The following is a 12162-nucleotide window of genomic DNA, read 5'->3' on the forward strand; positions in this document are numbered from 1 at the left end:
AGTTATTTTTGCTTGACTGCAAACTTCACATTTCTCAAACTTATTTGTTAGTCTGGGAATTAATCCTAAACTACTCATGACTCCCACATATCGGCTATTAATATGACACAGACGAGCATGCCAAAAATTCATAGAAGACAACATGTAAACAGAAACATGTGCTTTCTTATTCTCAACATTTAATTTAAACATTCCATCAAAGGCATACCCTTTTCTCACAAATATGCCTCTTTTAGTGATTACATATTGGTTAGATTCGATAGTCTGCTTGAAACCAGCTTTGTTGAGCAATAACTCGACATCAAATTTTTCCTCATGGATGGTGTGTACAACACATCTTTTAAAACAAGCACACGTCCAGAGGTAAAATTCAGCTCAACATCCCCACACCCGAGCACCTTGGTTACACTGGAGTCACCAAGCATAACAGTCCTCTCCTCATTAAAATGAGTGAAATCTTTGAACCAATCTTTATCATAGCAGACATGCCTATTGGCACCAGAGTCTACCCACCACCCTTCTACAGATTGAACCATAAAAATATCTGTGATCATAGCCACAAATGGTTTTTCGGTAACATTAGCCTGTGGTCAAGGCTGTTGTTTCCGAAATTTGCAAGTTCGAGCAATATGCCCACTTTTGCCACACACAAAACATGTCACATTTGTTAGATCTTGTGAAGGGGGTTCTTGGTTCCATTTCTTTTGCCTCGGGTAATTTTTATTTTGTGGCCTTCCAGTATTTTTTCAAATTTTCTTAACTGGCTTCAAATGACTATTTTTATGAAATCGACCTTTAGGTAAAGTATTTCCAGAAGTTAAATTTACCTTTGCAGTGGAATGCTCTTGTGTCATAAGCGCATCTTGTCCTCGTGCTTCCTCCTCCACCCGTATCCGTGTGATTAGAGTCTCCAAGGACGTCACTTTTTGCTTGTGACGCATCGACTTCTGGAACTCCCTCCAAGATGATGGAAGTTTGTCAACAATACTTGCTACAACAAGATTGTCTCCAATTTTGATGCCTTCAGATCTAACTTCAACTACTAACATCTGAAAATCTTGAACTTGCTCCACCACTGATTTTCCATCTATCATTTGATAGCGGAAAAAACGGCTTGCAACATATTTTTTAGCGCCTGCCTCTTCAGTGTCATATTTGTTCTGCAAGGTTTTTCAAATTTTCTTGGCAGTGGTGTAAGTAGTATCATAATAATCATAAAATTGATCTGAAAGACAATTCAAAAGATAGTATCGACATTTATACTCATCTGTGTTGTATTTCTCAATTTTTTCAAGATGAGTGGCATACTCCTCGTCGGTCATCTCTTCAGTGGGGACTTTGTTCGGATTTTTCTCGGTCAGGATATAAGCCACCTTGAGGAGACTGAGGTAGAAAAGCACATTGCCTTTCCATCTCTTGAAATGAGCTCCCTTGAACCGGAAGGGCTTGTTGAGATCGCCGGTATTCTCGTTGGGCTTCTCCAGTACTGGCTCCATGAACTTTTGCTATTTGAATCTCCTTAAAATTGTTGGTGATAATTACAAATAACACACCAGAAAATACAAATAATAAAATTACAATAACTTATTATCAGGGCTGAGGCGCGAGAAACTCGCTCTCTTTAGGGAGATTCAAGCCCTCTGCGGTTAGGCAAAGCCTCACACCGGTGCAGCAGAAAAAACCTTGACTTGTCCCCCTCCCCCCCCAAGATACAACAGCCAGATTAAGTCGTATGGTTCACCAATATTGCACAATTGGTTGAACCCAAAGCTTTATCACACACACCCTTTTTATTTGCCTGATAATCTCACTCAAGACATAACCAAACAACCAAAATTTCTTCACCTCGTGTCTATTTTTTTTTTTGATATGACAAAGTTCAATATATATATATATATATGGAAATGATAACTTAGTGGAGAAGTTAAAAGACTAGACCAAGACCAAGACCAAGAAAGCTTATCTAGGAAGACAAGGTGGATAAGATAGGATAGACTTGGAGAAGACTTTGGATTGCTTAACTTCCAAGTCTTGGAATGGATAAGCAAGAGGAGACAAAGACCAAGACTAGGAAGACTTGGAAGGCTTAACAAGGAAGAAAAGAAAAGAAAAGAAAACCAACCTATAACACATTATAATATTAAAATACCTGCTAACAGTATCCTTACTGGTTAGCAGTTGTGCTGCTTTGAGGAGTGTCTGAAGCATGTCCAAGGTCGAGATCCATGTTGGTGATAACTGCTGATCTATTATTCCCAGTCTCCTTAGGTTGTGTCTGTTACAAAGTTGGTTGCTTTTTTGCATTTGCTGTTATTGTGAGCTTTCCTTGCCGGCTATGCGAGGTGTTATTTTGTTTTAGTTGTATTTCTGGTAGTGAGACATCTCTAGCTTATTATTAGTGCTTTCTTTTCTACTGTTGATGATTTTGGCCTATCCCTCCTGGGTTGTGCTCCTTTAGGTGTTGTTTTGTACTTGGGATGTGCAAGCTTGCTTCTTTAGCTATCTGTCCTTAAGCTTCAATTATGTTTGTCCCTAGCTTTATTGTTCAAGGCCCCATCCTCATTTGGATGGGGCCCTTGAACTGGCTGCAAATTATTTCTAAGTGCTGTTGGATCTAGTGGTTCTTTGCTTTGGCTTTAGTGTTTGTTTTGTGGTGGTTGATCGCTGGTTACTGCTGCTTTTGTTGGGGCTACTTTGGTTTATCATCCTTTATGCTTTTGTCTATTAGCTTTAGTTAGTCCTAGCTTTTGCTGCTTCTTTTAGTTTTTCCCTTTTTTGTTTGCTCCTTTGCTGTATAGTTGGGTAGGGCTGGGTCTGTTTATCTCCTTATTTTAATTTATGACTAATTTACCCAAAAAAAAGCTTCTTGTCCAAATTACGATGGTAGTCCCAATACTTTGGTTCTTATGTTATTTTAGTCTCTGTAATTTCAAATGGCTCAATTTTGATCATAAATTTATGATTTTGTCTCAATTTGTTCAAATTGATTACAATTCTTAACATTTTTTTTTTATTGAAAATATCCACATAAGTGTCATGTGTCATATTTTTATATATGGATAAAATCATAAACTTACTCAAATCAGTGAGTTAATCTTAACCAGTTAGTGATAATTTTCTTTAAAAATATTATCAATTGCACCAAATTGATACAAAATTTAAAATAAAGAGTCCAAATTGAGCCAATTGAAAGTGGAGGGACCAAAATGACATGAGCGAAAAAATAAAGGAATCACTGGTGTAATTTTCCCTAGTTTCTATTATTAGAAAATTCAAAAAATTGATTGATACGATGAGTTACACTGCTGGAAATAGGTCCTAAAAACGCCGTCAAAACCTTTTGTGACGTTTGGCACCAAACACCGAAGACGCGGCCGTCGCTATAACTTTATGGTACTTTAGAAACGTCGCTATATGACTATAGGCGGTGTTTTCTAAAAATGCTTCTAAAAGTTCTACTAACGTTAACATGACGTCGCCATGCTATTTAGCGACGTTTTAAAACGCCGCCGTATCTCTTTTTAAAAGAAATCCAGCCCTTGGTGTGATATTTAGCGACGTTTTTAGAAACACCGCGATAGCCTTGTTTTTTTTTTTTTTTAATTTTGTATTATTGAACTAAAAAATCCCTGTAATAAAACTGAAAAATAGCACTAATATAAAGTTGCTATGTTTAAAACCCTTCCTATTACATTAATGTACATAAAAGTGAGTGGTCCAAGACTCCCAACTTAACATTGGGATTCACCCAACATACATATCCACAAGAAATGCCCAAAACCAGAGGAATTAAAACAAGCATATCATATGATCTCCACAGATACAAATTCTCAATTGAGTGCTGAAAAAAAAATAAAAGTAAATTGGAAAGAAGTGCAGGAACAAATAGTTAAATAGCAGCCAAAAAGCATGCCATTTTACCACTCCAAAAGAAAAGCAACAGGGGTCTCAATCATCCAACAACAATCTAATATAGAAGACAATTAGAATTATCTTAAAATACAAATTGACTCTCTCTCTCTCTGTCTCTCGTGTAGAATATAAGTTCCAGAATAGGGCAGCAGAAAAATACAAAAATCCCTAAAAAGAACCCATTAATTCAACAAAAAAATCAGCTCCGACTGTTCCCAAAATAGCAGCAAATGTCCCAGCAGTAAAACAAAGTCAAAAACAATCTGCCAAACACACATTAAACAAGATCCTCAACTTTCAAATTGAACATGTAGAATCAATAAGGCTTATTCTTTTTTCTTTTTCTTTTTTTTTTTTTATTGCCAACAAAAAAGAATTGTAACTTAACCATGAGGTAAGGGTCTCCATTCAATATGGAAGGGTCAAACAGACAGAACCATGATGTAATGGGACATTATAAATTAACCCACTTACAGAATTCATATGAAGACTCGTCAGGTCTACATACTAGACTCATAATGTTCTAACCAACTACACAATGGCTAATAAGAAAGACCTGATTAGGTCCACGACAAAATCACTAATTTCCAACACCAAATCACATCATGTCTTAATAGAATTAGAAAAGTGAGAAATTAAAAACTAGTGATGTTTAGTACTTTTACCTTGTTAGTTCTTCTTCTTCTTCTTCCCTTTCTTTGAAAGGTGAACCTATATTTAATAAGGACAAGTATTGTAATTAATAAGATATTGTATTGTCAAAAAAGCTTTGATTAAATGATTGCTCACCTCTTGGGATGAAAATGCATGAAAATGTTGTTGATGTGACATTGGCCAAACAGTGGGACGACTACTAAGTGAATCAACAACCTATCATTGAATAAGAGGCTGAAGTTGTATAGTAGCTCTGGAAAATTTAAAGTAATAACTAGTAAAAATAATGAAAATACCTGCTGCCTATGTACTGGGTTCGAGTGCAACAGCTGGTGCAACGGGCACGCTCTCAATTCGTGACTGAAAATCTGCACGTACTCTCTTTAGTGTGTGTATGTGCGCGCGCGCGCCTACGAATTTGGATGCAGCTGACAAGAATTTTCCTCCTATTGTCTTCTTGTTTCTCTTAACGTTCAAGTTCTCAACTGTCTAATATACCCATTCCCCCAATCCAACAGAAAATGGTAAAGACTAATCCTCTTAATCCACATTATCTCAAACTACTGTGTCAGTCCATACCAAAAAAATTAAAACATTGTCAATTTGTTCATGCCCTAGTCAAAGAACCTATGACAAGAAAGCACACACGGGCAAAACAAAGAACAGTCTCTATAATGTAAACTAAGTTTCATAACCAAAGGACTAAAAATAATAATATGCATGAATGAAAACATAGTGATAAGATTTTAAGGATGGAAGAGCAGTGCATGTCCTCAATTAATTCAATTTATCAGGTAAGATTTTCATTGGTATGAAGTGTTACAATTACCTTGAGACACGGACGACGATTTTCACGAGCAGCAACTCCAGGAGAAGCAGCAGCTCCTAAAAGGCGAGGCAGTGCTGCTTGAACTGTAAGAATGTATCAATCGTATCAACACAACAGTTTTAGCCATCAAAACCATGGGTGGGTCTATGACCCAAAACCCAAAAATTCCTCCTTACAACAAGGCAATCAATATCACACAATTAACAAAACCCACCAACTTCCCCTCCTCCCCAAAAAGAAAATAAGAAGGGTATGTGCAATTCAAATTAAAGTATTACAACAAGCTTGTATTGTGATGTTTTCAAACTATAGCCTATATGTTGATCAAATGGTAGACTCATGTTATATTGTACACATAACAGCAGATTTTTGGGAGGGATTTGTGCAAATTAAAGTGAACAAATTTAAGCTTCTAGAATTCTCATTTCAATAGAACCATTTGGCCCAACTAGAATTGTCATTTCAATGCTATAACACAGGTCCTTATAGGCAAACTAATTGTAAAAAAGAAGCAACAATTCTCACCAGTGATCAGCTACTCCAGGAAATGCACAAGCAAGGTACCTAAGAATTGCAGGACTGCAAAGCATATCAAATGCATAAGATAGTCAATATAAGCTTAAAAACAGAATGTATAATTTAGAACCTTAAAAGAACAAAAAGATTGAAGAGCATCATCCCAAAAATTTGTAGATGCAGCAGTGACCAACAGTCTCTACAATTCATATATGAAAAAGAATACTAACACTAGGGGAAAGTGCATAATAGTGCCTTTAATACCTAGAGTCCAAGTACTACAAAAACTACTCAAAGAACACTTGAGCTAACCAGAAGCCATGGAGGGACAAGCAAACTAAACTTTGCATTTTGAACCAGATACATATCTTATGGCTTTGTAAGATATGAAACTCCTAGAATTTCATCATTCAATTACAGGAATGACATAGAAACAAGGGCCAACTATCCAGGAATGACATAAAATTTGCTAAAAACAACATATTAAGGAAGAATGACAAAGCAAACAAAAGAAGAAATTGAACAGGTTTCCAAGCAAATAAATACCAAATTGAGAAATTGAGAGAGACGGGAAGGAAGGGCTTGAGAGAGAGAGATAGAGAGGGAGAGAGAGAGAGAGAGAGAGAGAGAGAGAAATCGATACCTTGCTGGAGCTTCGAAATCGCTCTCCGATGAAATCACTGAGACCGATCTAAATCTCTACATCTCAAAGATGAAGAGATATCTAGAGAGAGAGAGAAAGACACCGCTCTGGAGCTTCGAAATCGAAATCGCTCACCGATGGTAGTCGCTACGTCGCCGGTGGTGGCTGTGGAGCTTCAAAATCGAAATCGCTCTGAAAGATGACACCGTTCTAGAGCAACATCGTGAGAATGATAAGGGTTTAGAGAGCGTTGAGAGAGAGGCGAGATTTGAAGGCGTGAGGATTCAAAATAAGGGTTTACAAAGGCTTTAACAATTATTATGAGATTCAAAATAAGCTTCGAAATTGAGAAAGAATCACCCAAACATAGATTTTGAAATCGAAATCGAGAGAGAGAACTTCGATTAGGTCTACAGCGAGAGATGAAGGAGAGCGAGAGGGTGAACGAGAGGGTGAGAGACTAAGAGATTAGGGCTATTATATTTGATACTCACCCGCTCGCCCACTTAAGAGAGGGAGAGATATAAGACATTCGAAGGCGTTTTCAAACGCCTTTGGTTAATGAAACGGTGTCGTTTTGATTTAAACAAAAAGCGACGTTTAAAAAACGTCGTTAAATATTATAAAATGTGGCGTTTAATAAAACGCCGTTAAATAAGCGTCGTCAAAAGTCATATTTCTTGTAATGTTATTTGAAATTAATAGAACTATTTGTCAAATGCATGGATTATGCATATAATACAAATAATGATAGAGAGCTCCATCCATAGGTCCATTTTAATGATTTATAAGGCCATAAATCCATGTGTTTATTGATTAAGTTCATAAGGGCAATCGTACGTCGATAAGGACAAGTCACGCGTTACACTCGTTTCTATCTAGATTTTCTATCTATCTATTCAAATCTCTCCCCTCCCCTTCATTCTCTCTTATCACCAAGAAATTCAATTATTGTACAAGAACGATCTGTCTCACGCCTTCCAATTCATCTCATTCGGTGAACTCTTTACTCTTTAGTACCATCACAATGAGCTCTTCGTCAACAAACACCGTTCTTCCCATCTCCAACAGAGTCATCACTTGAAGCCGAAACCTTTACACGTCCACCTTTAACGCTCCCAACAACAACTCCACCACCTTACCACCACCACCACCTCCGCCACTACCATTTCTAACCATAATCTTCATCGGGGTGAATCTCGAAACGTCGTTGCCAATCGAATTGTTAGTCTGAGAAACGAATCGAATGAAATCATTGGTCTCCTTGACTGACACGTCGGCCTCAAAGCGGAATGGAAGCTCGAGAACCTTCTCGAAGACATGAATGAGTCTTCAATGGAAGAGACTCAGATTTAAGCCAAGACAGAGGATGAGCTGCCGAGACGAAAGTGGCGCTAGACGACATGTAAGAGGAATGCGAGGCAATGGATGAGGACAGAGAAAGGGAAAATGGGTTTTATTGGTCTGTTCATTCCATCATTTGTGTTAATGATGATGATAGGTTATTGTGTTCAATCTCAATCATTGCTCAAATCATGGAAACACCAAATCCAAAGGCACCAACTCTATTTTTGTAACACCCCAAAAATATGAAAGCCTGATCTACACAATCTCATAACTCCAAAGATGTACATTACCTATCAATCATGCGGAAGCTTAAACAAATCCCAATTCACATTACGAATGTCATTTCTATAGTTATCATCCATTCACTAAAGTCCATCAAGTCCTTACAAAATCATGTCACAAGCATATATACATTCATTGATTCTGAAACATGAATTTATAGCATTTGATTGATAAAAAATAAACTTTAAACTATTACAAATTAATGCCCTAAAGGCTACAATTTCCAAGGCATAGCTGGCTACAGCAAACGAGTTACAAAACTCAATACAAATAAGCCCATAGCTTTACAATGAAATCACAAAATGAGCTCCAGACTCCAAGATCCTCCCAAACCTTTGCCTTGGTGGAGGCACACCGTCTGAACTTGAAATAGTTTTTCCATATAGGGTGAGTTGAAAGCCTAGTAGAGAATATCTTAATGACATGTATGATGTTTAGGAATGCTATATGGTGGATACATATGAAATGCCATGACAAAATATGATTGTTTTCCTTTTGAAAACAATGCTATGTGAGAGTTTCAATACCACATCCCAATATTTCCTTTCAAAAATTAAAAATAAGGCAATAAATGCGACACTGGTAATCCTTAGGCTGATGTTTGCAAGTAGGCACTTAAAACACCACCCAAAACCACTTTACCGGGTCTTAACTGAAAGGAACTGGGTACCTTATCGCTCGGGTTTTCAAACTTTCAGCGAGGACCTAAAGCCAAATTAATTATCCACATCCACATTCCCTAATCGGATTCACCATTATATACACACCTTTTTTAAACACTTTCCAAAAGTTTCTCAAAATGAACAATTATAAATAATACAATGCTATGCCCAATGGAATGCATGAGTTATAAATATTTCAATCCACCTAGCTCTTATGCAATTTCTATCACACGATAATGCTATCCTTCATCAATAGCCAAACCAGTTATCTCTAATACAAAAATTAAAGACAACAACAATGATATATAATCCAAAATTCATCCAACTTTCCAAAATCAATGAGATTTTACAATCAACTCAACACGTTTTGGATTTCTAAGCATAACCACAATCTCCTATCAAAAGGTGTTAGAACACATTGCTCGAGTGGCAAAACATGAGATCGAGTGTCAAACACCAAGGATTGCTCGAGCGATGAGGCCTATGCTTGAGCGAAGAAAATAAACTCTCAAAATCTCAGATTGTAGACCCAAAACTAAACGATTGCAAAGACTGCTCAAGCGACCAAGGCACTGCTTGAGCGAACTTAAGATCCAATAGTTAAAACCACCCTAGAAAAACCAACCTCAACCTATTCATCCAAACACATTAGTTTCTAAAACAATTGGGACATCACAACCTCTCCACCTTAGGAAAAATTCGTCCCTAAAATTAAGCCACGCCTTAACAACGGCAAATTCCAACTATTCCATCTCAACCTCAACAAGATCTAACCAAGACATCACATTAACAATGAAAGAACATGAAAACCCAAAAATTAAACTTAATAACATATTATTATAGATTTCACAAAGTTTCCATAATGTCCCTAAGTCACACATGATGAAAACAAGAAGTTTATGAAGAAAGGAAAGTCAAGCCCTCTCAACAAATCCAGATACTTCATATGGACCTCAGCCTCACGCTCCCATGTCGCTTCCTCGACACCGTGGTGTCACCATAGCACTTTAACCAATGGAATAGTCTTGCCTCGCAAGACTTGTTCTTGGGTATCTAAAATCTGAACAAGTCTCTCTTCGTACGAGGCATCCTCATCTACCTATAAATCAGTCCAATCAAGTACATATGAAGAATCAGGCTCGTACTTTCGAAGCATAGATATATGAAACACGTCATGAATCTCGAAAAGTTATGGTGGTAAAGCCAAACGATAAGCCACCTCATCAGTTCTCTCTAAAATCTCAAAAGGCCCAATAAATCTCGGAGATGGCTTCCACTTTTCCCAAACCTCATCAAATTCTGCCTCGGTGAAATTTTGAGAAAAACATGATCACCAACTACAAAAGACAACGGTCACCTCCTCTAATCATCATAACTCTTTTGGCGACTCTGGGCTGTAACCAACCTTTGGCGAATGAAAGAAACCTTTTTCGGCTGTCTCACAAACCAACTTCGGACCCAACATAGGCGCATCTCCCACCTCGACCGAACAATAAGTGATCTACAAGGTCGGCCATACAAGGTCTCAAATGGTGTCATCCCAATACTGGCCTCATAGTCTTCACTTCCTGATCTAGTTGTTATGCCTCAAAAACTCTGCTAATCAAAGTAGGTTGTGCAACTACATAAAATAAGGTAACGCCCTTAATGGACTCACCAAAATACAAGTCAAACTCACTAATAACCTCTAACAACTCCCATTCCCGGATGGTAATACTCGCTATGCAACTCACAAGTTTTCCACTCAAAGCGTCAACTACGATATTTGCCTTTCCTGGATAATAATGTAACTCAAAATCGTAATCCTCCATAAACTCCATCCACATCCTCTATATCAAGTTTAGGTCCTTCTATGAAAACAAGTACTTCAAACTTTTATGCTTAGAAAACACCTCAAATTTCTCGCCATATAGATAATGCCTCCAAATCTTCAAGGTAAATATCACCGCCGTTAACTTTAAGTCATGGGTAGGATAGTTTCTTTCATAGGTTTTCAATTGACATGAGCCATAAGCCATAAGCCATTACCTTTCCATCTTGCATCAACACACATCATAACCCATCTCGGGACTCATCACAATATATGGTATAACCCAAACCCCTATCTAGAATGATCAAAATAGGTGCAATAGTGAGTCTATTCTTAAGTTCTTGAATTACTTATCACAAGTCTCGCTCCATACAAACTTAATTCATTTTCTCGTCAATCTAGTTAAAGGCAAAGCTAACCTTGAGAAATCTTTCACAAAAGGTCAATAATATCCTGCTAACCCCAAGAAATTCTAGATCTCAAAGGCGTTTTTAGGTTGTTCTCATTCTTGTATAACTTCTGTCTTAGAGGAATCAACTGTTACCCCTTCCCTCGACACAAAATGGTAAAAACTTCACTTTCGAGAGCCAAAACTTGTACTTTATGAATTAGCAAAAATTGGTGAGTTCTAACCAACTTCAGTACTACACGTAAGTGCTCCTCGTCTTCCTCCTTAGATGGTGAATAAATCAAGAAGTCATCAACAAAGACAACCATAAACCGATCTAGAAACTCATGAAAGACTCGATTCATCAAGTCCATGAACAAAGCCGGTGCACTTGTCGAACCAAAAGCCATGACTAAGAACTCATAATGACCATACTGCATACGGAAGGCCATTTTCTGAATGTCCTCCTCCTTCACCCTCAACTAATGATACCCCAATCGCAAATCAAACTTTGTAAAACAATGAGATCCCCGAAGTTGGTCAAAAAAATAATCTATCATGGGCAACAGGTATTTATTCATGATCGTAACTCGGTTCAATTTACGGTAATTAATACATAATTGTAGTGTTCCATCTTTCTTCTTCTCAAATTGAGTTGGTGCTCCCTAAGGCGATGTGCTAGGGCAAATAAAGCCCTTATCTAATCAATCTCGAAGATGCATATTCAATTCACACAACTCAGTTAGTACGAATCTATACGATGCAATAGAAATTGATGTGGTGCCTAGTACCAAGTCAATGGAGAACTCAATCTCCCTGTGTGGTACTCTTAAACAACCCTTAGTAAGTTACCCCAAATCATACTGCCCTCATCAGCTAACGAGATGGAAAAGAGAAAACTAAGCTCTTCTCAACTCTCTACGGTGGCAATCTATGACGGCCAGGAAATGAGCTAACCAGTCTATACCCAAAATCACATCAAATGTATGGATATCTAAAATGATAAAATCAAAGAAGAGCTAGTGATCTACGACCTCGATTTCACAAGAGCGGCATACTCGACCCAATGCCATTTTACCCCCAATTAGTGTCTCAACCTACAAAAGAGACCCTAAAGTA

The 12162-nt window shown here is 37.6% G+C and overlaps 1 protein-coding gene across 1 annotated transcript; it reads right to left on the reverse strand.

Annotated features, from left to right (window-relative positions):
- Positions 1 to 239: 239 nt before the first annotated feature.
- Positions 240 to 1496, reverse strand: LOC145802527 (uncharacterized). Its single transcript, XM_082895254.1, has 3 exons — positions 1374 to 1496; positions 828 to 1160; positions 240 to 584 (listed from the first exon to the last, which is right to left on the reverse strand). The coding sequence occupies exons 1-3, from the start codon at positions 1494 to 1496 to the stop codon at positions 240 to 242; spliced, it is 801 nt and encodes a 266-aa protein (XP_082751380.1).
- Between the last annotated feature and the right edge of the window lie 10666 nt (positions 1497 to 12162).

This window comes from Camellia sinensis, chromosome 11 (assembly GCF_055761805.1).
Source record: "Camellia sinensis isolate YWXY chromosome 11, ASM5576180v1, whole genome shotgun sequence".
Classification (NCBI taxonomy): domain Eukaryota; kingdom Viridiplantae; phylum Streptophyta; class Magnoliopsida; order Ericales; family Theaceae; genus Camellia; species Camellia sinensis.

Coding starts and splice junctions, on each gene's coding strand:
- LOC145802527 (XM_082895254.1), bottom strand. CDS start 1,496: ATGGAGCCAGTACTGGAGAAGCCCAACGAGAATACCGGCGATCTCAAC. Junction 1,161..1,373: donor TCTACCTCAGTCTCCTCAAG/GTGGCTTATATC, acceptor AAAACCTTGCAG/AACAAATATGACACTGAAGA. Junction 585..827: donor AAGAGCATTCCACTGCAAAG/GTAAATTTAACT, acceptor CCTTGACCACAG/GCTAATGTTACCGAAAAACC.